Source organism: Marmota monax, unplaced genomic scaffold (assembly GCF_021218885.2).
Source record: "Marmota monax isolate L192 unplaced genomic scaffold, Marmota_monax_Labrador192_F-V1.1 WCK01_AAM20220418_F8-fsc00247, whole genome shotgun sequence".
Classification (NCBI taxonomy): Eukaryota; Metazoa; Chordata; class Mammalia; order Rodentia; family Sciuridae; genus Marmota; species Marmota monax.
The window spans coordinates 141,713-168,336 of record NW_026694880.1 but is presented as its reverse complement, the minus strand read 5'-3'; the positions used below and the strand labels follow the sequence as shown (position 1 = coordinate 168,336).

Genomic DNA, 26,624 nt, shown 5'->3' with positions numbered 1-26,624 from the left:
ATGCCAGTGATATTGATCAGCAGTGTGCCTACCATGTGCAAAGCTCTGTGGGCTTTACACATTCTGGCCTGGCCTGGCCTGGCCTGCCCATATCACAAGCCTACAAGACAGAGATTGTTCCATTTATACCCAGGTAACAGCATGAGGATAGAAGCTAGAAAGGTTATCTAACTTGCTGAAGGTCATATGACTAGCACACAGCAAAACAGAAGCCTAAATTCGTCTCTAGCTGCTACTTTCTTTACATTTGATGACCCATTTACTTCTTATTTCTAGGTTCCTGAAACTAACTAATAAATTAGTTAGTATGAAAATCAGATGAAGAGAGTTCTTTTAAGGATACCTGTTGGTAAAACTGATATGCTCATCTAGTGAGATTAGACTTAGCCCCAAGAAATGTGAAGACTTGCACTTACATCCAAAAGAACTAAAATTCAGTGCAGAATCATGGAGATCTAGCCCAAAGACAACATCCATAAACAAAGCTTGGGGGTGGATTTAATTTATAAGCTCAATGCGAGTCCAAGAATCATATGCCCAAACTATGTATACAGTATAAACACAAACTAGTAGTTATTTAAGCATGTATATGCTGCATTCATAAAGGCATTATTTATTAATAAACTTTTTTTTTAATTTAAAAAATGTAGGCCCACAATGAAGCAGGTGGTAGTTATCTGCTCTGGCTAATAAATCTCATTTGCCACACTACATTTTAAGGACTTTGGTTAAAAATAACATTTCTATGGGATCATAAAAAGGGAAATTAAATAAATTAGGAAAGTCCTTAATTGAAGATGGTTTTATACTGAAAGGGGTGCTGTGGGTCTGGGACACAGCAGATGATGACATACTTACATGCCCTCAACACACGTAGGACCCCTGCAGCCTCTTTCCTTTCCATCCAGCTTTACATTCCTTTGGTCTAAGAATGAAACTTTCCTACTCCTATAAAGATATTCCAAAGAGCACTTCCTCAATCTAAGACTAAATAATTTACGATTCTGCTGATAGCAATTCAGATATTTGCCCCATGGCTTACTGTATATTCAGGTAGTAAATGTTTAGGCCCTTCTGAGAACAGATGGTAGGGAAATGACTCTCTTCTTCAAGCACTTTTCAAGTCTCATTTGAATGACATCTATCTCTTCCTCCTTCCTACCCGGCAGAAGCACAAATCCAAAAAGATATAAGATAAATACAACAGGCAACAAAGGGCTGTGTTGAGATGCAAGCCTAGAGGAGATATCCAGACACCATTTCTCCAGAACACCTTTCCATTTTTTTAAATTCTCATTTGCTATATATGACAGCAGAATGCATTACAATTCATAGTACACATACAGAGAACACTTTTTCATATCTCTGATTGTATACAAAGCTGATATATAAAAGCTGGTGGAATGAAATGGACATCATTACCCTAAGTACATGTATGAAGACACAAATGATGTGAATACACACCTTTCCATTTTTAACCTGCATCACTGCACCACGCTGCCACTCAACTCATTGGATCCTCAATTGTCTATCTTTTCTACAGCTCTTGGTGTTTCTTGTTTCTGATCCTTCAGAACTTTGATCCAGGCTCTCATCATCCTCCGCCTGGGTCAGGGCTGCCACCTCTCTTGTCTCTCAGCCTGCAGAGTAGTGAACTATGCCAAATCCTCCCTGCTCCTACACCCTTAGCAACTAGAGGGTCAACATCCTTCCTGACACGGGAAACTCAAGATATATTTGTTGCACCAAAGCATTTAAGCGGCTCTACATGAGTCTGTATGCTCTGCCTGGAATGACTCATACCTCAAAGATAAAAGCATGAAATGAGATTAAATGAGGATTTAAGTACCCACTCTCATATCCTAGAAGTGACAGGAAGTAGATTTGGCAAACCACTTTAATGACCTTGATGCCTATTCTGGGAAAGAATCAAGGGCATATTTAAAAGTAAAAAATTTAAAAAAGAAAGAAAACTTTTAATTTAGAAAGCACTTGCTTAATTTCTCCCTCCTATATCTCTATGCTCATAACATCATACATAAACATACATTCACACACAGCCACACAGAGAGATTAAAATTGTTTGGTAAAAACAGGATGTTATACAATCTTACCTACTGCTTTCTTACATTAAAACCTATTGAGAAATTATGACGACTAACTAATAAAACTCTATCTCACCTCTGTCAGGACTATACCACAGCCAAGGTGTGTATGCATCACAAGTTATTTGACAATTTCACCGACAGGCATTCGTCTTCTTTCCCCACTGGGATTTGTTTTGTTGTTGTCTGCCACCACAAAATGCACTGATAAAAATCCTTCAATATATATCCTGAAATTCTGTTTCTATTTTTAAAACAGGATGCCAGAACTGGAATGGCTGGGCTAGCTCTTCAGATTTGGTACATCCTGCTACCATGACTTTCAAAATGGCCATATCATTCACATGCCTGCCACAGCCCTATATCTCAAAAGTAGGTTTTTTAAAAGATAAAATGTGCTTATCTACATACAGACCATCTCGTGTAAAATATGAAATAACAAAATAATGGCTTTCCTCAGTCTTGGAAAGAGGGACGGTACACCAGTGCTCACTGTACCTGCACATGCTGGCTTCCTCTTTCTCCACATCCATACATTACACATCCAAAATAGAGAACACTCTTAAAATATCTGTAGAAAATTCTTTCTAAAGTACTGACCACACGTGCATATAGCCTTGGCTTTAGATAATTAAATTATGTAAAAACCCTTCAATATACAGAATCTATGCACAGAATTTAATTTAAACTTAATAATTGTTTGTTGAATATGTACATGATGACAGAGTCGGTAGATGCACAAATGAAGGCTCCTTCCTTCAGGAGCTCAGAGTACAGTGAAGAAAAAGACCTGCATGCCAGATGTTCACAAAGCCAGGTGGCAGCCATGTGGCTGGATGAACGATGTCCTCTGGCTCATCTGCAGCCTGCTGGTTGGGTATGCAGGAGAAGCACTGGACAATCAGAACCTCTAATGAAATTAGGGGCTGAAATCTGAGGTAGGGGTTATTGGTGAGTTTCTTCTTCTACCTTCGTAAACATTTTTCTGGATGTGTCTAGGTTTGAAAAGGGGCATCAATGTTATTTCTATAATAGAGGGGAAAAAACTTCACCCCACCTAAACAAACGTTTTTAGCTTAAAAGATAAAGCACTAATTAAAATTCTATCTTCTTGATCTTAAATATAGCCAATGTACTAAAATGATTTTAAGGAGAAGAGAGCTGGATTTTCAGAAGTTCAGACTGCTTCTGATAGTTCAGCATATATGAAAGCACTCACATGAGATAGTGGATGAATCAGAAAGCACGGCAAACAACACGTGTCATCCCTGTTCTTTATAGCCCTTGTGGGGTAACGTTCAAAGAAATGTTTAAGTGCTATAGTTTGAATCTGGGATGTCCCCAAAGCCCATGTGTTAAGGGCTTGACCCCAGCCTGGCACTACTGGGAGGTGGAACCGTTAAGAGGTGAGGTCCAATGGGAGGTCTCAGGTCATTAGGACATGTCCTTGAAGAGGAGAATGGCACCCCAGCCCCTTCCTCTTCCTCTCTTTTTCTCTTGAACATTTATGAGTAGTTTTGTTCTATCACATACCACTGCCTGGATGGATAATACACTTCTCTGCCACAGGCCTGAGGGCAACTGGACCAACCAATTATGGACTGAACCTCTGAAACTGTGAGCCAAAATAAACCATTTCTCTTTATAAATTGATAATCACAGGTCTTTTCTACAGTAACAGAAAGCTGACTAACACATAAAGAATCCTAGAATATGTGTAAAATCTTGAATAAAGAACTTTAAAACTGTTTACATATTTTGATTATAACAAAGCTGAATTCAAAGAAAGTGATTACAAATTTAGGTCTGCTTTGATTTTAGTAACCCAAAATAATCACAAAAGGCTTTTTACTGATTTCTATAGTCACCAGACACTTAACATTTCCAGCTCGGTCATTTCTTTTTCCCCCCATGTGTCTTTTGCACAAGATTCAAGAACTGTTGAAAGATATACCAGGGGGATTGATTCCAATCCTAAAATGCTCCCATATACTCTGTGAGGCAACAAACACAGAATTGTTACTGTAGAGAAGTTAGACCTAACATCTCTTTTGTATTTTAAGACTAAATTACCCTGAATATAATTACCAAGCCAAGAATGAAGAAACATACCAAACGATTAAAAAAAAAAAAAAGTGTGCTTTGGTACTATGCTCCCCATAATTTATATGCTAAAAATATCTAATAAATAGCCCAGAGTTACAGGCATTGAAGATTAAAGACTCTTTTACTTAAAAACTGCTTCTGAAACTGGAATTACATTTGACACACCTCATGCATTTGCAAAGAACCTATGTTATAAAAGCAAAACTTTCAATTAAAATTTTAAATGATTAGCAAGAAAAGAATGTGGAGTTATTCCACTTCAGAAGTTACAAAGGGAAGATGAAAACTAAAAGCAGCAACATTCTTGGGGACCCATCAAACCTGCTTATATCCTGGACACAGGAAGCATTTTGTTTTGACAGAGCTATGGGCCAAAGCCAAACTATTATTTTTCACTGCTAACATTAAAAACAAATAAAAATAAAACTTAAAAAAAAAAAAAAAAAAAAAACTGGCTTGTCTTCCAGGAAGATTAAGATCATGTCAGTGAAGGCAAAAAGTTTCACAGGAAGGACTCCCGCGCACAGAGAACCCTGACTTCGTGTTTGTGAACACAAGGGGATAGGAAGACTCACCTAAGTTTGCCCACGGAAAACTGATGTCTTAATTTCCCTATAGGCACAACAAAGAGGCTAACTCTCACAGATGGAGAGTTCCTCAGCCTGGGCAAGCCAAGAGTATAAACAGTTATCCCTGCATTTCAATCACCTGAGAGGAGAGGGCTGGACCTAAGCAAGGCCTCAGGACCAGGACCTGAGGACCCGTTCCACTGTGTGTGTGTATGTGTGTGTATGTGTGAGTGTGTATACATGCACATGCAAATACATGGTTGAAGAGGCACTACAATACAGTAGAAAAGAGAACTGCAAATCTCAAGTAGCAAACTCTTAAGGACCCAAGGTAGAATCATGACTTGGAACAACACGCTGTGCCATCTTTAACCACCAGTGTTCAAAAAACAAAATAAAAAGACCCCCATCTCAGTGTGCCTCACAAAGTACTAGACACTGGGCAACAGACACGAAAAAGCATGACATGTGATCCTTACTCTCAGGTTAGTTACATACTTGTCCCTCTGACAAGCATGTTAGAATAGATAGGTAATATCCTTTGTGACAAACACAGCAGCTTTATGTATATTCACTGCACTCTTGCAATGCCTTTGATAAATCATTGTTCACACTTAAAGAATTAGAAATCTGAGGCCCAGAAGTGGTAACTTTGCAAGATCATATAACCAATATGGGGTGGAGGCAGGACATGAGTGGAGGTCAATTCAACCCCAAAACCCTGCACCAGTGTTTCTTATAGTATGGCCCCAGAACCATCAACAACAATACCCTGGAGCACTTGCTAAAACTAGATTCCTGGCCTCACAAACATCCTCCAATATAATGGATCAGAATCAATGTTCATGGACTCTAGATTCCATATTTGTTAAGAACTGCCCAAGCACTTCTGATAAAGAACCAGTCCACCACTGTGACGCGCTCTACCCTGTGACCAGAGAAAGGCAGCCCAGTTCTTAATTGGACAGATACACAAGGTTTGGCCATGAACCTGACTTACATGACTGTACTATTCAATAGTCATGCTGCATAGAGCCACATGCATTTCGTCACATAGGGAGCCATAGCCCAAGGATTCTTCATAGAGTCTCCATAGCTCAGTGGACTCAGAAAGGTGATAATACAGTTCCACAGTCTATTTTAGTATTTCTAAGACCAAGAGAAGTTGCATATTTATCTCCAAAAGACTAACTCAAGTTCTAACTATTAGGTATTTGAAAAAGAGAAATTGTAACTGTTGGTCTCTGAATAAATATAACATATTTATACAATGTAGCAAAGGATTCAACCCACCAGTACTTAACCACTGAGCCACATCCCCAGTCTTTTTTATTTTTTATTTTGAGACAGGGTCTAAGTTGCTTAGGGCCATGCTAAATGGCTGAGACTGGCCTTAAACTTGCAATCCTCCTGCCTCAGCCTCCCAGGTGACTAGGATTACAGGCATGTGCCACTATGGCTGGCGGGCAAAGCACAGCTTTTAAATCCATGCTGAAAATGTAAGTCACACAGAGTTCAAAGCAACTAACTATTCAAACATCTGTGTACTTCCTTGTTTGGAACTAACTTGGGGACAATAGGTATTGTGTCAATACTTCATGGTTACATGTCATTCTTACACAGAACTATGAAATTTTCCAGTTGATCCTTACTCTTTAAACATAGTCCTTAGTCATCCCAATCATCAAATGAACCGTCAAGGGTACAAAGATTTACGAACCCCAGAAATACGTGAAGAGGTATAGGTGGCATGAGGATAATTCCCAAAAAGTTTCAATGGTATTTTGAAATTGAAGTAAAACCCACAAAGTGATTAACTTGAGGAGCAAGACATGCCTTTGGATATGTAAATGCCTGTTAATCTGCTAAATGAAAATAAAGTTTTACTACTGTATAATCCTGACTCAAAAAGTTAACTGAGTTTAAACACTAAGCAAACAAAAGAAAATTTTACTAAATCAATATGAAAAACTGATACATTACCTTACCCAACATTTAAGCTGAATTCTGAAAGAAAACAAATCAGAGACAGAAGTAAAATGAAGAAAAAGAGGGGGGAAAAAAGTGGTAAGGGACAAAAATACTGTGAATAGATAAAAGAGGAAATATGAATCAAGAAACAAACCAGGAGAGCTGGCAGGGATGCTCCACGTGCAGAAAAAGAGTAAGGGTGCGGGGGTTTCAGAAGGATGCAGGAAGTTTTTCATCACAATCTGCAGTTCCCTTGAGCCACAGGCTTCAGATTACTATCATGACCTATTAGCTCCCACTGAAAAACTAATTAGCTGCTTACTGAGTTATTTATCTTTAAAACCTCCTAGCCGGATGGGATGATGAAAATGTAAGAGGTTCCAAGACTCACAAGCACCTCCCCACTTTACCTCCTCCACCATCCTAGGGATCAGCAGGGTGTCTGTAGATTGAGGACATAAACAGGCAGCCCACACAGCCAAACCCACCTATATATCTTTGATTCATGCAACCCACGGTGCATTTTTCAAATTGCTGAATAACTGTCAGGTTTTTAAGTGTTTTTTAAGTGCCCAACACTTAAAAATCAGGACACTTCACATAAAAATTGGTTGGAGGGGGTAGAGATAGGGAGAAAATGTGGAGTGAAATAGGCCCCCATTCCCACCCTGCTGTGCTGAGCCAGGTGGTGGTGCTGTCCTCTGTAGATGGGACATGTACCCTTTGGTTTGCCATGGGTTTGTCTATGGCTAGACCTCCTATCCTACAGTTTGTCCATTTGGCCCTGCCATGGGTATTTGATTCTGTGGCTCCTAATGGTGCTGACCCGCCCAACAATCAATGTCAGCAACTCCTGGGCTTCCTTAAAGGCAGTGACCTCCACACCCCACTGCTCATTGCCATCCACCCCTGAGTCACACCCTGGAATACTGGCCTCACCCAGAACTGCTTCCTCTCTGGAATCATCAACTCCAATATCCTAGGTATGACCTCTCACATGGCCTCTCACACTCCCACTGTCTGCTGTTGGACTTCCTTTCTGATGACTTGCCCCCAAATGGAACTCCCTTCGTTCTTCAATGGCCTCATACCTCTTCTCCTATCATCCACTATTCTGCATGTGAAATTCACCTTTCTCTAGTCTAGGCCTGGACAGTAAGTACTCTAAAGATAAAAAGAAACCTTGAAAGCTAACACAGCAAGAATTCATGCAAACCCCAGCAAAGCCCAAGAGCTCTCTCCCTTATCCTTCCCCTCTACCTTCCCTACTCCATAAGCACCTATGTCTAACCCCTACTTCCATCACCTTAGCAGACTACTCTACCTTGAGAAAGCTGAAGCCACCAGGTTTGGCCTTTTATCTATCTCACTCATCACTCCTCTTTCCTGGAATTCTCAGGGTGACACACAGTCACTTAAACTAAGAATCCAACCATTATCTAGAATCCCCCAACCACTAGAATCTCCACTTCAATACAGTCAGTCACCAAATTCTGGTCATATGTTTTCTCAGTATTACCCATTTCCATTCCTATTCCCCTCAAATCCATCCACAAGCCGCCATCAGGCTGAGCTCTCTAAATTAATGTCAGATGAGATACTCTTTCACCTGTATTCCAGGCCTCCAGTAATGAAATTCCTGCCTTGGAACAACTGAGCCTCCAATGACACAGGGCTCTGCTGTGTCCCCTGCCTTTGCATGGACCGGCCTACACCTCCAGGAAGATTCTGCTGCTAGCTCCACAAGTCCAGGCCTCATCACAAACTGATCTGCTCAGGTATCTGATTTCACTGCTAAACTCAGACACCTGCAGGCGGGGACTACGCACTCACTTCTGCATTCTCAGTGCCTGATAACTCCTAGCACACAGTAGTGCCATCACTGCACTTTGATTGCATGAGGATCTCAAGGCCACCTTCTGACCAAGACTGCCAAACTGTGTGAAAAAAGCATAAGCCACTGGGGTCTGACAGATGTGGACTTAAACCCAGCCTCGTCTGATCCCACCTGAGTGTCCTTTGGCAAGCTCTCAATCCCAGTTTTCCCATCTGTAAAATATGACTTTAAAAAATAAATAAAAGACCTCCCACATACAGTTGACATGAGGACCAAACAAAATCTGTTAAAGTGCCTGGACGTGCATCTAGAATACTACAGGCAATGAATGAAGAGCCGCTACTGGCATTTTAAAAATGGTAACTGAGGTTTCACTCAATTCTTCCTGGAGTGAGGGCAGACATCCACTGTGTGGGCAGCGTGGGCTTCAGAATCACTTCCTGCCTTTTGGCCATTTTACTCCTCATTAACACCTCTACTAATAGGCAAGGAGAGGAAACGTCCTTTTGTCAACATGACTAATGATGTGTTATCTTTCTATGCTACTGTTGACACTCTGCCAGCAGGACATGCTGACTCAGCCCACACCCCTGCCTCCCTCTCAGGTGGACAACAAACAAAGTCAACATGCCTAGCTGGGGCCAGGGTGAGTCTGTGCCCACACACAGATCCTCAGTGAGACAGACCTGGGCTCCAGAGAAACAAAGGCATCATTAGCACCCCAGGCACTGAAAGGGAATGGGTAGACACAGGAGAAATGTGAAACCCCTTGGGATTTACGTTTCTAAACTGCTCCACAAAATAAATAAATAAAACCCATTTTTTCGATGCAATGAACTTTTAGTATTTCTTGTGATTAAGGAATTGAATTTCCCCATGCCTGAGACAGAGACACAAAATCAGTCCCTGAAGACAAACTGGTATAAAAGAAACAGATACATAGGTAAGTCCCACCCTGATAAATACCATGACACATAAACCTGGAGGGACTTGAAGATCTCAGAGATGTGGGAGGACTTAGCAGCAGAAGTGACAATTGAATGGAGAAGAGTAACCTGAGGACAGCAAAGGCACAGAGGCCTGAAAAACTGAGACCACAGAGTCACAGAAATGTTACAAGGTAGAAATTAAATGTATTCGCCCTTTAACTTTTACAATATCTATCTTGTGTTTTTGCTGTCATAAAATTTCTCAGTAATGCAATGAGAATAAAATCTAAGGGGAAGAGCTACACATACAAGTCTTTAAAAAAAAAAAAGAAAGAAAGAAAGAATACTTTGAAACAGAAGTCATCATTCCTGCTGAACTTTCTTCCTGAGCAGATGGTCCCTGTGTTTTTTGGCAGAAAACAGAGGGTTAAATGAGAGACTACAACTACCTACTGCTCCCTGATGGGAAAGAAAGGTGTCTGCAAGAACCAAACAGGCTCTCCGTCTGCCTGCCTTCTTCCTTCCTTCCTTCCTTCCTCCCTCCTCACAGCAGACACTGCAGAATGCCCACCTGCACCATTCCCAGCCTTCCCAACCTCCTTATTCCTGTTCCTTGCCTACCTGCATCCCACTATAGCAGGGAAAACACAAAGCCAGGAACTGTCATTCTAGCCTCTCACAGCTGGGGCTGGCATCCTCCAACTCCATGCCTTTCCTTTTTGCCTGGGATGACACCATGCTAGCAGGGCAGCAGGAGAAAGTACCAGCAGACCACACAGAAGTCATGCCAGTGCCCTGGCTCGACAGGCTGCTGAACCAGCCCTAACACCACCTGCTTCAGGCTTCTTAATGTGAGATCACCACATGCCTCTATCACTGGAAGAATTGGGTGGAGATTTCTGTTATTTGCAATCTAGAGTACCGCAAACACACCCCTCTGTCTCTCTAGAGCTGAACTCTTTAATCAGGCAAACTACCCATGAACTGAAACCAAATATAAGGTACCTGATGCTTCTCTTAAACAACATTTACCTTAGACCCAACCTGAATATTGAAATGAAATATTGTGGAATACATAAATGTTTTAAAAGGTGACACAAAGTACGCCTCCCAAGTAAAAGTTCTCTTGTTTGTTTACTTTGCAAAAACATCTTTGTACTAATTTTTCTTTTTAAACATAAGTCTCTAGAGTGGTAGGCCTGGGGTAAGGTTGAAGAGTAGGGTCTTGATTAACCTTGCTCCTGGTCCTGGTACAATTTCTGTGACTTACAACAGTTACCAGAAATGTGGGGCACACACAATACTTCCCCATTCTCCTCTTGCATTTTAGAATAAAGTTATGGAAAAATTAAAGTATGTAAATATTTGTAACATGCTATCATATAAGGTGGGGATGTTGTAAAATGCTTATTTTCCAATAACATTATTAGAATCCGTTTGTAGCAGTACTGAAATACACACTTCCAGAAAGTACCTTAGGACCTCTTTATAATACTTACCTTTACATCAAAACTCAAAACTGCCTCATGAGCTCATCACTTGATATCATGCTTTGAGAATAGGGGAAAATTGTATAAGAGCTGAATTACGAGCAGAATTATAATAGGTACTACTATGATAACCCCAGTACTCAGGATAAGACTCCTATCATTTTCCTAGACAGAGAGCTTTTACTTTAAGAATAAGTAAGAAATCAACTATAAGTTACTTCCTGAAGATAAGAAATACAGCACAAAAGAAATGGGTGCCACTAACCTTCTTTGAAAGATTATGCTTGAATGAGCTCATTAATATTTGGTGACCTGGTTCTTAAAATGATCTTTCAGCTCAGTGCTCTTTTTCTTAATGATACAACAGTAACCCAGGCATCATGAACGCGTCTCTGTTAGGCTTTAAAGAATAAATGCAACTCCTGGCTCATCCAGGGACTTTTGGTGTGGACAAAACTGTCTCCCTGTGTTTGACCTCAACGCAGGAAGACCTAGCAGTTAGGAGCACTGGCTCTTGAGCCAGATGATATCATTTAAAATCTCAGCTTTGCAAGTTATTTGTCATCTCTTGTGTTCCAGCATCCTCATCTATATGACAAAGTCATTTATGTAAAATGAGGGAACACTGGTTGTAAAGATTGAATGCATTCATCCTAGGGAGAGATTAGAACAGATCGAAGCATACTACGCAAAAACTGTTGGCATCTCATTATCATTCTCGTTACCCAGGCCTCCTCTCCTCAATTCTAGTTCTGGTTAAAACTTCCACCATGACTCAACCCAAATACCAATCAGTTTCTATACAACTGTATTCCCTTTTCCAGGCTTCCCTAATTCAGTAAATTGTCCTGCAATTTCCCAGTTGATAAAACCCAACATCTGCACCCTGAAGGTATTATCCACTGTCCTTCCAAGATGCAACCCATGACTTACTGCCTAACTCCAAGTCACCACTGCACCTCCCTGGGACCTGTCTATAAAAGACTCCTCTCCTGGTCTCCTTGCTTCTTCCATTTGTCCCAAGTCTAATCTCTAACCAGCAAGACAAGTAAACGCTTTCATTTAAATGACATACCTTATGAATTTAGGATGTGCCATACTTCCACTGACGAAGACCCATCCAATAGCCTTACCAGGGTCTCCAAGCCCCACAGATTTCTTCACCTCAATTTTGCTGACTACCAAGTATTCCAGCCACACTGGCCTTTTTCTACCCACAAACTCGCCAAGCTCATTCCCAACCTCTGTCAGAACCTCTGCTGCATTCCTGCAGCTGCCTCACTCTCCTCAGGAAGGATGTCACCTCCTTGGAGAGACCTTCTCCAACTTAAATACAAGCCTCCACCTGCATCATTCTCAACTACCTATCCCTGTTTTGTTTTCTTCACAGCTTTTGTCACAACCTGAAATTTGTTACTGCTTATCAGGTTACTGGCTATCTCCCCTACCTAGATGAACACCCCATTAAGAACAGAGAGATTCTATCGCCGTGCTAGACAGAGCAATGCCTGAAGCAGAGCCAGCACTCAATAAACATGAGCAGTGGATGAAAAGGGAAAGGAGGGCCTTTCAGATATAGCAGAGATCTTCCCCTAGTCCCCATTCCTAAACCAGTAGCCTCTGAAGCCAGACACCAACACCCCATCAGAGAAGCCAGCCATGCAGCAGGAAAGCAGACAGGTGAAGACTCTGATCCTAGCATACTCCCTGCGAAGCCCACCTCAGTCTGTGCTGATCCATACACATTCTTAATGGTCAATCCGCAAAATACATTCCCTGAAATACAGTCTCTCAGGTATCAAATCAATTCAAAAGGGAAGTTTTAAACAACCATCTTTAAATTGCTGGAGTTTACATAATAAGGACACAAAAAAATCCCAGCCAAATTGCCCATTTTACCTCCCTTTTAAAAGCTGGGAAAATGCAACTAATAGAGAAGGAAAACATTCAGGGTTCAAAAATGGTTGGCATGTGTGTACATGTGTGTGTGTGTTAACCAAGAAAAATCTGCTGATCTTTTTTCCTTAACTGGTTCTGGGAATCAACAACTGACCACAGGAGGGTAAGTGTTTGGAACAGCTTTGCCTTATTATCAAATCCTTGATTATAATGATTAAGCCTAGACTTGTGGTTTTACTAAACCTCACAAGGCAACCTCGGAGAGTACATGCATGATGGCAGCACCACTCTCCTAAGGTTCTCCCTGGGGCAGCAAGGCATGAAGTTAGCATCCAAAAAGGCCAGAACTTAAAAGGAGCCTGGACATCACTCACACCCTCCCTTCATCATTCAGATAAGCAAGGTGGGCGAGACAAGGGCTCCAGACCAGTGCTTTCAGTTTGTCACGATGTACCCAGACATGTGAGGACTACAGGGAGCCCAGTGCTTCATGGCATAATGTCCAATCTGTCACTTATAGATGTGGTCTGAACCCATTTCTAAATCCATTCCCCAAAAGGGCCAAAAATTTCCTCATGAATGCCATTCAAATATGTATTCCACGTCTGCTTTGCGTTAACCACCCTTTTAAGCAGCAGCAAAAAAAGAAAAGTTATACAGCTTTAAGGAGCTCACTCTGATGGAGGACAGAAATTATAAAATTATAGTCAAGAGTGATGTCAGTGGTATCCCCAGAGACTTCAGAGGAGGGACAGGAAAGCTTCCTGGAGGAATGTTTTTTTCCTGAGCTCCCTCCAATGGGATGGGGAACAGGGAGCCAGCAAAAGAGGGAAAAGCACATCACCATAAAAGCAATCATGAAAATGAAGCTCAGAAGTATGAAACAATGTATTGCAACTAAGGGCAACTAACTGCCTCTGAAACACAAGGTTTCAGTTGGAAAGGGATGGAAAGGGGAGGCAGAGACAAGAATGTAGGCAGATTAGATCCTGCAGGTGTGGTAAGACACTGCAGCAGACACTCATCACATGCCTTAGCAAGATCACTGACCAAGTACCGAGAGCAGGCTTAAAGGAAGTAAGAATAAAGAAGTTTGGACCTGGAACACAGTTGATACCAATAATGATCAGACTGCACTGCATACTTCCTATCTGCCAAACACTATACTAAGTGCTGCACACATATTAACAGTCTTCATACAACTTCACAAGGTTATCATTACCTTCTTTTTACAGATGAGCAAACTCAGAAACAGTAAAATCAGATACTTATCCAAGTTGGCACAACTTAGAGGACATTTTCTTTTAAAGTAAGAAATGCGGACCGGAGCAGAGACTTCAGTAGAAAAGACAGAGGGAGGGACTTCCCCAGACAGCCGTCACACCAACTTAATACCCAAGCTTTGTGTTCCTAAACATCCTACATGTCACTGCCTTCCTGCTCCAGAAACAACCAAATCAACCTAGAGTAGCAGTGTATGCTCCATAACACACAGCTCTGTGTCACCTGTATCATTTGACCTCTTTGGTTTCCTTAGCTGTCAGGTGGCTAGATCTCTAAAATCTCTAAGCCTCCACTCCACTATGCTTAGTATTTATATAGATATAGATACAGACAGACATATACATTATATTGTATCATACACGTATTTACAATAAAATTAATATATCATACAATATATTGTATGTATTTATACATATTTTATACATACATATTTTATACTCTTACAAAATCTATTGGGATTTGTAAAATGCATACCATTTTATCCAGCAACTATGCTTCTTGAAATATATCTTAAAGAAATATTTGCACAGGTGTACAAAGTAATATGTACCAGAACATCTAATCCAGCATGGCTCATCACCGCAAAGAATGAGAAACAATTTAAATATCTAGCAGTAGAACAGTTAAATGATGACGTGTGCAATACAATGAAATACTCTAGCACCAGCAACAGTACCTACACTTACAGATGTGGAAGATATCCAAGATGCTATGTTAAGTAAAAAGAGTAAGCAACAAAGCAATTTATATAGTGGGAGTCCTCTTCTGTTTTAACAATAAATATATGGTAATGAACAAAGAGAAAATAATACATTACAACACATTCTTTAAAAAGAGTATATTTTAAATGTTTTCGCCATTTAAAAAAAATGATAAATACGTGAGCTAATGGCTAGGCTAATTAGCCGGATTTCACCATTCCCCCATGTATACATATATCAAAATATCACACCATACCTTCAAATTTATACGTTTATCAATGAAAAATAATTTTTAAATAAAATAAAACTATTAGTGGCTGATATCACTTCAAGGGAATAATGGAATTCCTTCTTTTTGTTTAATTCTTTGAAGCATCTGACACATATTACTTCCATAATCAGATAAAACCAAGGTGACACCAAAGCCCAAGGTCAGGCCAGCTGCACCAATAGCATGAACCTCAAAGGTATTTATTCAGCATCTTCCAAGTCAAGTCAAACAGCCAGAGCCCAGTCACATCCTGAGAGGTTTGGAAGCCACTTTCTGGTTCTCACAACTACTCATCTGACTGGAGCTCTTAGCTCCCACCACATGTCACCTAACAGCTTCTCTGGGTTATCTTTCCCCAGGAACTGGGTGTGGACTGTGGAAAGAAAGGTGATTGCAGTGGTCAGGGTAGGCAGAGTCCTCTTCACCCAACCACTCAAGCAATCAGTCAAGCATACCCTGTCATTAGATGTAACACCTCCTCCACCCACACAAGACAAATCCATTCCTTGGGGTTCTGGGAAACAAAAATAACATAATTCCTTCCAATTGAGTCAAATTCTCTGGAATCAAGAAGTTATAGTCTAGATAAGTAAACTCTTCAAAAATAATAAGGGAAAGGTTTTTTGAAAAAATCATATCTTATTTCTAGGAGTCCAAGATATTTTACACATAAACCATTAGATCTTCTAAAACACCACATGCAACAGTAATTACCATTCCTGTCCACTAAATAACACCTAAGAGAAAGTTAATGGACATCCGGAAGTTTCTTCTATGCATTTATCAAGACCCGGCTCATGATATCATCACCCTTCATAACTATCTTATGAAGCAGAGGACAAACATTTCTAGCCCTGCACTCCATGTGATGTTCTAAAATAGGCAAACTTACCCTGCCTTCCATGAACACAGTGAGAAGCCTGAAGCACTCACCGGATCTTCATCCAAAAGAATGCGACAGAGTTCCACGGCACAGCAAGACCATGGGTAAGAGTCATCATTACTGCAAAGAAATGTTCATGCTGCTATTTCTCATATTCTTGTATAAATATCAGTGATGTCTTATCCCTAAAATTTCAAGTCTATGGTAAAGGGTCCATTTTTAAGGAAATCCCAAGTACCTACTTACCACAGAGACTGCAGATTCTGGCTGAGAAGATAATGCTCTAGAAGACTGGGGTTAACATTAGGTTAAGACGCTCCTTTCCCACTGGAAGCCCCTGGACAGGGAGGAGTGAAGACAGTGGTACAGGCTCATTTTGCTCTTTTACCACACTGAAAATATGATTCAATATTTGTTAATACTAAAAAAAGTGTTATCATGCAAATAGTGATACTCTTTCTCAAAGATTTGGGCTACCTTCTTACAGACGAAAATTCTAGCAATGAGTTTACTTTCAAAGTACTCTAGAATAATAAATATTCTCCAAGTGCCAGTCTTTTAAAGATTTAGCAGAGAATGGTGAAACTAAAGTTCATGACATAGTACACACACAAGAATGCATTCATATTACTCAGAAAAATAGAACCCAAATGTCACTCTGGGTACAGTTTAATAAACTTGGTGACCACATTTATCTGAACAAAACCAAAAATAAACAGGCTCTTCCCACCCATTATGCATCAGGCTATCTATTTTTCCCCCAAGCCAATGCCTACATACAAAGCTTGCCATGTTTTAATAGAATGCAGAGACATTCCACAACCAAGGAAACATGCCTACAAAAGGGGAAGAATGCCTTATACTTGGTGTCCTACAAGTATCAATGAAGCACCTCAGTGGGTCAGCCCAGAAGGAACTAGATGGAGTGCAGCGGTTCTCAGTAGAGAAACCTCTGATTAGTCATCTCCTCAGACGACTCCTCCCATAGGTACTCCATCCTATCCTCTAGCCTGGACACCTACAAATTCTCCAGACTGGTCTCCCAACACTATCCTCTTCTCTGCCCCAGGATTGTGTTTCTGAACAAAAATAAAGCTGTATTGAACCTCTGTTTAAATATCTTGCATGAGCCTCCCCTGCCTTCAGGACAGAGCTCACCTCCTCAACAAAATCAACAAGGTCCCTTTCCTGCTCTGGCTCCAGGCTGTTCTCTAGTTTGCTTCCTCCACTCAGTCACTGTACCTGGAAATGATCGGTTTAGACAACACTCTTTTTCTCTCTTTCCAGTGTAATTTGAATTTGACCACCAATAAAGTCTTCTCTGAGCTCCCCAGAGAGAGTGAAACTCCTCCAAACTGTCAGCTTCAGCAGAGGGTCCCTCCTGAGAGAGCTAATTTTGTAAGCCTCCTCACTCCCAAGTGGGCTCCCAGGTGTGCAGTACAGCATAGAGATGAATGCATACAAGCAGAGGGAGTAATCTTGACCCAAGTCTCTTAAATAAATTACTTAAATCTCAGTTTCATTTGAAACTATAATGGCTAGAATGGGTTGTTATGCAGTTTAAGAGAAATGGTTTATGTAAAGCACTTAATACATTGTGTGGAACTCAGTAAAATCTCCATAGGTGGTGCCTATTATGTCACAGATACCCAGTAAATGTTTCATGATCAAAGAGACTCTAATCTCCACTAACCTGGAACAAATTATAACTTCTCTACCTTAGTTTTCTCATCTCTAAGTGTAGAGAGTGAAAAGAGGTATCGGGGAAGAATGAGAGGGTTAGACCAACACAGAAAGCAATCAAAAAGCAATTACTACACTAGGTGGTAATAACAGGATATCTGAAAATGAAACTATTTCCCTAACCTGAGAAATCTGTGGATCAGCAAGCACTATAAAGAGAAAATCCCTTTGGATCCCTTTTCTCCTAAGCAATGACTTAAGTATCTTTATTTTTCTTAAAAAATGACTTTTTTAAAAATAATTGACTCATTGTTTTTATTATGCTATTTAAGTAAGCCCAAACATAAAACTGGGAGATATGTCTTCCTGTGCTTTAGTTTTTATAAAACTATAAAGTGAAACAATTTTCAAAATCTGATAAAAGCCAATAAGACTCTGACATCACAATGATGTGATTTTGCAGACACTGCAGGGCCGCTCACAGTGTATTCCACACCGTGCTCACAAGGCACGGGCTTCTTACATTTACGTTCTGAGCATCTACACTATCACGGACCCTGACTCCTCTGGCTCCCCAACACTTTTTTCTAACAAAGTGCCATGATATCTTTGCTCACTGAACTTCTAATCATCGCCTGACCCTAACACATCATTTCTGTAAAATGCCTTATTTGTTGTTTCCTCATTAACTACAATTAAAGGAGTGTTCAATGAAGCATAAGCAATAAAATCATATGGCACTAATCATTCATAAGCTCAATATAAATGCTACAGAATTGGTGATTTTTTTTAAAAATATTAAGTTTTTATGTTCTCTGTGTTGCTATTTTAAGTAGTATATACACATGATCTTTTTAATTCTCAGAATAACACTATAGGGTAAGTATTACTCTAACACCTGAGGAAACCAGAGCTGGACGACAATACTCAAGAGATGGAATACTGTCCTCAACTATCTGAATCCAAACCTGTGCTCTCTACTCTTCAAGACAAATCCTAAAGAGCCTTGGCCAAGGTGACCAGCAATGGACAATACAAATCCACGGGAAACCAACCAGGTAGGAGAAGAAAGATGGCATTTTGAAGGAAGAAACAATAGGTCTTGTTGACAGGATGAATGAACAGAAAGAAGGATCAAAAATAAATCCATGGATTTTTGAGACAGAAAGAATGGCTGTCCCACCCCTCAGACATGGAACTGCTCAGAAGAGATGCCAGTTCTGAAGATCTAAACTGAAACATAGCTGGGTTAAGACAAAAGGAACTTCTTCCAAGTGGGGATGGGTATCCCCTTAACAGATTTCAGCTGGAGATGTTGCACTTGAAATCACATTCATAGAAGAATATGTTAACAGTGCATAAAAATTATTTCAAAGGCTGCCAAAGGTATCCTGCACAGAACAGGGGATGAATAAAGACTCAACAAAGGCTCCCAGGTTCTGAAAAAGGATTTTTGTCATTATTAGTTTCAACTGACCAAGTCAGACCAAAAGAAAGGGAATTAGCATGGCTTCCTACTGATAATGACATGTGAGGTCTCATCATGCAACAAGGATTTGAGCTCACAATGCACCACATACTTCCCTGGGTTCAGCAATGAGCATCCCTGCCTTTGCAAGGCTTGTGTTCTACTTGGGGAGACAGACAAGCAACTAGTAAATAATTAACTACATAGTATGAACTTAGGTAATAATAAGTACCCAAGAGCGAGGAAAAAATAAAGCAAGATATGAGAAAGAATGACTACAGGGAGCAGATATTTGAGATAATGTTATCTGACAATCTACAAAAGATCAACTGAACACTAAGGGGGGTTACAGATGAAACTCAATTTTTTAAGCTCGGAAGTCTTGAATACATTCACTCAAGTATTTGTGCCTACTATACTAAGCACTGTAATGGTGCTAAAGAGATCACAGTAAAGCACACATATTTGGAGATATTTGAGAAATGATGCACACCGAGGAAAAAACAATGGCATCTGAAATGTGGAAACACACAGAGGAAGCCAAGATCCCATAGCACAAGCCAAACAAAACAACTTCCCCACATGGATGGCCTTCACATGGAAGTCACTTCCACCTTGAACACCCTGACTATATAAGAAAAGGATAGATGCTGGAGTAGGGATATGCTTAATGCAAGGGAAAGAAGCAGAAGAGGAAGATTTCTACAAGACCCAGGAACAGTCACTCAACAAATATATAACTGCTTATTGATTAAGACCTACTAGGTGCTAAAAGAGTGAGCAAAATCATGCCGACACTTCAAAGAGGTTCAAGTGACATCATCTCTGTTAGAACAGATCTCAAAAGGATTCCACAGCAGGGAGTAGAGAGGAGGGGAACAGCAGATGGATGGGAAAGGATGATGAAATAACAGGTGGCAAGCTAAGAACACAGCTCTGAGGCATCCTCTGGTACAGATGAGCTGGGCCTCAGGTGAGTGACCATCACATCTGCAGAGTGTGGTGTGATGAACTCTGGTGCCTTCCCCACCACACACTCACCACATCTGGAACCGAAGTAATCTGCCTCACCACAAAGCTGTGAACAGCACATAGGAATCACAGCTCCTTTAAGCTCTATATTCCCAATAACTAGCGAATCATCCTTAATAAATGTTTTTTTGACAAGACCAAGTTTTAATGAGGTGAGTATAAAAGGGGGCACTGAATAATTGAAGATTTGATATGTGTGAGAAACAGAACAGGGTAGATTCCTGCTAGGTACCCAAAGCAGCTGTAGTTGGTACACACCTGAATGAATGAGGGCAGAGAATGCACCTAACCAGCTGGATAGCTCTGAGAAAGTCGCTTCAATTCTGAGTCTCAATTTGTAAAATGAAGATGTTGAAGCAAATGAGAGGCTGCAGGCCTTTTAGTGGAAAGAAGGTATCTGTCACTATCTTGAAACCTGTTGTCAGTGTAGGGGGTGCAGGCATCCCCTTTAGCTGTGTTTCCAAATTACATAGAGAGGAATACACAACTGGTAAGGCCGCCACACAAGGATCTTTGAGGTTTATCAGCAAAAGAGCAACCCTGTGGCAAGTTGAGGAGACAGGAGTTTCAAGTAGAGAGCAGGAGCAACAGTGAGCAGAAGCCATGAGTTATACAGATCTCAGAGGTGAAGCAATGGAAGAAAAGATTGTGAATGGAACAAATATCTGCTTTCAAGGTGGCTGTTCATTTCTTGTAAGTACACATCCAAGTACCTATGGTGAAATAAGTCAGGGAGAAATAGATCTTACATGACCTCAAAACTTACTAACTTTAAGAGCAATAATTACCAATAAGCAAGACCACCTCTAGCCTTTGAAATATTTACTATATTTACAGAGTGCCATTAGACTTTATTTTGAGCTTCTGAGTTTCCATTTCTACGATCAGTAGAAATACCTGACATTTCCAAAACCTATAATTTCCATGCCAAGCTAAATTCTCCAACATTACAGGAAAACCTACAAATTCGGCAGAAGGGAATAAAAAGGCAACTCAGTCAAAAGAAATCTTCCCGTTCTACGACAGAAAGCAACCACCAAGAAGGGCAAGGACTGCAAGGTTTCTAGTTGAGTAACTTTTCACTCAATCTTTAATAATTTAATTCTGAAGTCCTAGAAATATATTACATTACATATTCCACATTTCAATGCCTAAAATTATATAATTTAAAGAAGTGAGTGTGTCGCTTCAGTCACATTTAAGGAAGCTAAAATCCAGACAAAACCATGTATTTGAAAATGCCTGCAAAATAATAAATGCCTGAGAGAACTGGATGGCTTTTCTGCTTCTAAGCTAAATAAAGCCTGGGGGCTTTGCAAAGATCCTGGTGAGGATAATCTCTGTGATTACACAGAGCAAACCATCCAATCAATCCCACACGAACCAAGGAAAGTTCATCCAAGAAGAATAACAACGCATGAAATGCTGAGAAAAACACCGTTCTGGTTTTTCAAAACACTGTCAGCGCTGGAGAACATATCAGGTCATTTTAATGAGCCAGAACATTTACCAGGGTTTCTGTAACAATGACGCGGTTTGTGTTTAACCAAAAGACCAAGCAAGATAACTTGAGTTACGACGCTGAGGCCTCCAGGTCCTCTCCCCGCCTCCCAGCAGTCTCCCTACTTCCTGCACACCTTTGGATTGGCACACAAGGACTTCCTGCACACACCTGAATTAGGGATATCTTCCTCCTTAGAAGTTCCTCAAGCTGAATTCCCCAGGCAAACCCTAGGACTAACAGTTTGCAGTTCCCTGACCCTTCAATAAAGAAAAAAAAAAATCTGCATATGTCGCTTGAAAGTTCCGGCTGCGAAGGAGTGATTAATTTACGTAAACAACTCTGAAGAGGTTAACACATTACTGAAAGGTCAGAACTAAGCAGGCTGAATGCGGTAGCTCTGGGAAAGACAGCTGCCAGGCAGATCCACCCGCGGAGTCTCCGATGACGTTCACCGCAGCGCCTAACACGCAACAGGTCCATGCAGGCAAGGCCCAAGTGGCTGGCATCTGGGCACCTGTGCCCAGTTCCCCAGACCCGTCTTTCCTCCTGCCCCCTATCTCGCTGCGCTGCCAGGGCCACAGCAAACTGGCCAAGCTACAGCTCTTCAGAGCACAGCCCATCCGCGATAAGGCCTGGAGCACATTCCTGCTAAGATGCCGAGATAGTGCGAGATAGTGCGGTTCACTCGCGTGCTGCCCAGGTCCCAAGGTATTCAGAGACCTGCTTGGCGAAAGGAGAGTTGAGCCCCGGATGGGGAAACAAAGTGAGGGGAACGTCCCCCGGGGGCGGGATGCGGCGCTCGGTTGCCTCCAGCTGGGAACATTCTGAGCCACCTGGCTCTTCACCTGCCCGGGCACAAGTACCTGGTGTTAGTACCTAGACGTGCAACTAAGCTACTTACTAGCCCAGAACGTTTCTCCAATCGGACAAGCTCTAGTAACTACTTGGGAGAAATCAAGTACCTTTGTATAAAATGTAAAAGAACTTTCACTGGGGAAGGATGGAGTTACAGAAGCAAGGGAAGAAAGAAGCAGGTGAATGCAGGAAGAAGTGTTTCCTGCTGGACCTGCCGGCCGGCCAGGATCTAAAAGGTAGGAAAGACAGGGGAGAAAGGAAAAGAGGAGTGGGAAAGGGCTGGGCAAGCTTCTCGGAGACCGGGGAGCAGGTAAGGCCGGCCACTCACCTCGGGCAGCTCGCGGAGCTGGTTAGCGTCCAGCAGAAGCTCTTCCAGGCTACGAGCATAGCGGTAGATTTCCTCTGGGACGTAGACGAGAGAGCAGTGGCGCTTGTCGATGGTCTCCACATGACGGTTGCACCGCCACAGGGGGATGCAGTGGAACATCGCCGCCCCCGCCGGAGCCGGGTCCCGAGCCGCGGAGCCCCGGGCTCTGAGCCCGCTCTGCCCGGGGGCCCCGCTCAGCGCCGCCCGCTGCAGGTTCCGCGCTCGTAGTTGGCCCCAGGCTCACTCGCTCCTTGCGCAGGGCTTCGTGGTCGAAAACGCTCAAAGGAACCTAGGGCGGGATTCCTCCCGCGTCCTCGCGCCCCCGCCCGCCAGCCGGTTAATCCCCTCCCACCCTCCTGTCGCCGCTGCTGCTGCCGCGGGAAGCTTCCAACTCGCTGCCGCCGCGCGTTCTGAGCATGCGCGCCGCTGGGCGCCCGCCGAGGGCGTTTCCCAGCCGGCCGAGGGATGCTCCGCTCCGGGTTTTCCTGGAGACCTGGTTCTGAAGAGGGTCGGGAAACCTGCAGGCGGGCGGCTCACCGTCCCCGAACTCAGGCTCAGGCTGGGAGAGCATCGAACCCTTTGAGGAATCCAGATTCTGAAAGGGCTCGAGGCTAAGACGAGGCGGAGAAGAGGCGGCCTGACGGGAGCAGAACAACTTTTGATTTTTAGTACTACTTAATACGCTCTCCTCTCTCCCCTTCCCCAAAACAACTTTCTCTTCCGGGGTCATGCAGGACCGCCCCGAAGCGTACCTTGCGCGCTGTGGGCGCCAGGAGCTACGCGATTTGATGTTTTGAGGTATCTGCACCGCCCTCGCTACCTCTTTCTTGGCCACTTGTGTGCTAGCTGATCGCGGTAGCTCCAGAAGTGTGAGCGGACGCTCCAAGCCAAGCCTTGCGCCCCCGGCCCCTGCTGTGCCCTCTGCCCCGCGGGCACCGCCTGTAGGCTTTGTAACCTTGGAGCGTATCTTCAGTAATCATTGTTCTTCTACAGTCATAGAAAACTGTCCTCTTCATACCAACAAAAACATAGGAATCTAAGAGTCTGCAAGATTCTCCTGGACGCGGCTGCACCCGGCCAGGAACCCAAGTAGAGAGCGAGCTGGCAAAGGTGCGTTTTTGAGCCGGTTCCAACCCCGCCAGATGTTAGCCTCTGGCGACTAACCCCAGCTGGTGCGGAGCGGAGAACTTTGGAAAAGGGGCAGGTTGGGGATGCCAGGTGGTTTTTAGCCTATCTGCAGCAACATTCTGTTCCTTACCAAGGGTAGATTGCAACCCAAAGAGCAGCAAGGGAGGGCCTGAGAGGCCGGCTATTTAGTGATAAAGACCTCGCCCCCTCGCCCAGACTCATTCCCTTGTAGCATGGCCAGAAGCCTGATCTGCCCCTCTTCTGTAGTTACAACTATTTGCACCACAATTCCCATCTGGATTAACCAAACTTGCTCCAGTCAGGCCTAGGCCAAGTACATTCATAGGTTTTTTTCTAGGTGTCTTTCTGACTCCCCAACAGGCAGCCCACCCAGGTTTCCCCCTCCCTAGCCTCTGCATCCTACACCTTCCCATTCAAGCGTATTCAAAATCCAGGTTCCACCTGTGGCCTCTGCCGCAACGCCACTCTAGCTCTACCAAAGTCACTCCTGCCCCCAAGCTGCCACAGTTAAAATCTGGAGCCAGGGAGTTTTAACTTTCTGCAGAAGGCTGAAAGCTGAGCTTGTTCAATGGCCAGGGCAAAGTTTTGTCTGAAACTTATTTCTGCACAGACTCTCCAGTCAGTTCCAATTGTGCACAAGATAGGTTCCCTGATGAAGCGGCAAAGGGAACATATAATTATTTAAACTCTACTAGAAGGCTTGTTTCTACCTAGAGTGAGGAGTCTTTCCAATTTACTTCTACCCCAGCACTGTCATTTTAGCTATCATTTCAGTCTTCTCCTGTTTGAATTCTCCTGTTTGGATTCCGACATTCTCAAGTAAGACTACCTGGACTTTGAATCTCTATACCTACTTCATGTTTGCATTCTAAAAGGTGTATAAAGCCCATTTTCTGCCACCATTTATGGATAACTGTAATTCCTGACACAGACATCTGGAAAGAAAAACAAGTTACTACCTCTGCAAAGTTTTCCAACTGCTTTTTAAAATATTAAAGAAGGTTGACCTCTTCCAGTTTAATCTAAGGCTGATTGTCAGAGATAGTCACATTGAATTATTTTACTAAACAAATGTATTTTAAAGACACAACTGGTCTTTTAAAAACTCAAATCCCAATAAGCATTTCCTATGTGCCATGATGCTTACTCTTTCTTGTCTGATTATAGTTATGTATTTATCACCTTAAACCCAAAGACCTCTTGAACAGCATATACTCTATCACGTGTTTTGTAGATCCTGAAAGCTACCACAGTGCTATTTGCACAATATTTAGTTGCCAGATTTTTGTTGAATTAACTCTGGGCAGTCAGCAGAAGAATTTGACTTTCTTTGTTTCCAAGGATCTGCCAAGAATTGGAAAAAGCATGGTAGGAGAGAATGATACCAACACCTTTTCAACTACAAAAATAGGGAACAAATTAACTCTATTCCCCTGCAGAGTTTGGGGGTTTTCCTCTTGATACAATTTCTAACTTCTTTCCCCAAATACAAATGAGTTTGATTCAAAGAAAAATAAGATTATAAATCAGTGTCTTCTTAGAATAATTTGATTTCTTCCTTTTCACTGTGAATCATTTTTCATAACTTTTACAGTCGTTTGAACTCTGGTTTAACTGCTACCTAAGAACTTAGAAGAATTGGACAGGTTGCTTAAATTTGTAAATGTCAGTTTCATCATTTCTCAGTTGAGGAAAATGGACCATGGGATTGTTATGAGGATAAAATGAGATGGTGTATGTCAAACACACGTCAGTTTAATCAACAAATATTCATTACGCACTATATTAGCTGGCATCCAGGATGGTCCTCAACAATCCCCACCTCCTGGTTGATCTCTGTAACTAACTTCTAGCTTTTTCTCTCTTTGCTCACTCATTTTGAGGAACCACATGGAGCAGCCCAACAAAGAGTTCCACCTGGAAAAGAATTGAAAACTACTGATAACAACTACCAAGGAACCAAGGCTTCTTGCAAGTAGCCCTGGCTGTAGGACTTGGAAACCAATCCTTCTGCCCCAAGCAAGCTTTCAAGTGACTACAGCACCAGCTGATAGCTTGACGGAAGAACCTTGACCCAGGACCACTCAGCTAAGCTGCTCCCCAATCTTAATGCTCAGAAACAGTGTAAGACAATAAATGTTTATTGCTTTAAGTTGCTAAGATTTCAAATAATTTACTTCACAACAACAAATAGCTAATAAATGTACATTTTAAGCCTCCAGCACTGTGCTAAATAAAGCAAAGAACAAGGCATCTTACCATCATGAAGCTTATACTCTAAAGTTAGGAGAGTGATAAATGCTCAATTAATGGTTTGTTGTTGTTTTGTCACTAATATTTTCTAGCATAATATTATTCATTTTGTTTTAAAATAAAAGTCCAAAGTGGTAGCTGGTAAGAGTGGGTAGAATATGAATTTGAGGTTTGGTCATGTGAATTTTAAAGTGAGATACTGTCACTTATCCACTAAAATTAGGAAGGAAGGAAGGAAGGAAGGAAAGAAGGGAGGGAGAGAGGAAGG

General features: G+C 42.0%; 1 protein-coding gene and 1 long non-coding RNA gene across 4 annotated transcripts in view; one reads left to right on the top strand and one right to left on the bottom strand.

Moving 5' to 3' along the window:
• Positions 1-23,457, bottom strand: part of Lrrc1 (leucine rich repeat containing 1) — a 123,000-nt gene extending 99,543 nt beyond the window's left edge. The window contains exons 1-3 of one of the 3 annotated variants that reach the window (XM_058573388.1): positions 22,916-23,043; positions 16,292-16,382; positions 16,055-16,165 (exon numbers count right to left, since the gene is read on the bottom strand). In XM_058573388.1, coding sequence (XP_058429371.1) covers positions 16,055-16,066 — 12 coding nt within the window. In that variant the 5' untranslated portion in view covers positions 16,067-16,165; positions 16,292-16,382; positions 22,916-23,043. Of the gene's footprint in view, positions 1-16,054; positions 16,166-16,291; positions 16,383-22,915 lie in introns of all 3 variants that reach the window. The other 2 variants (XM_046426712.2, XM_046426711.2) reach the window with 2 other exon arrangements.
• Positions 23,393-26,255, top strand: LOC124080718 (uncharacterized). The gene is made up of 2 exons (XR_006847784.2): positions 23,393-24,064; positions 25,987-26,255. It is a non-coding gene; the product is annotated as an uncharacterized LOC124080718 (long non-coding RNA).
• The last annotated feature ends 369 nt before the right edge of the window (positions 26,256-26,624 follow it).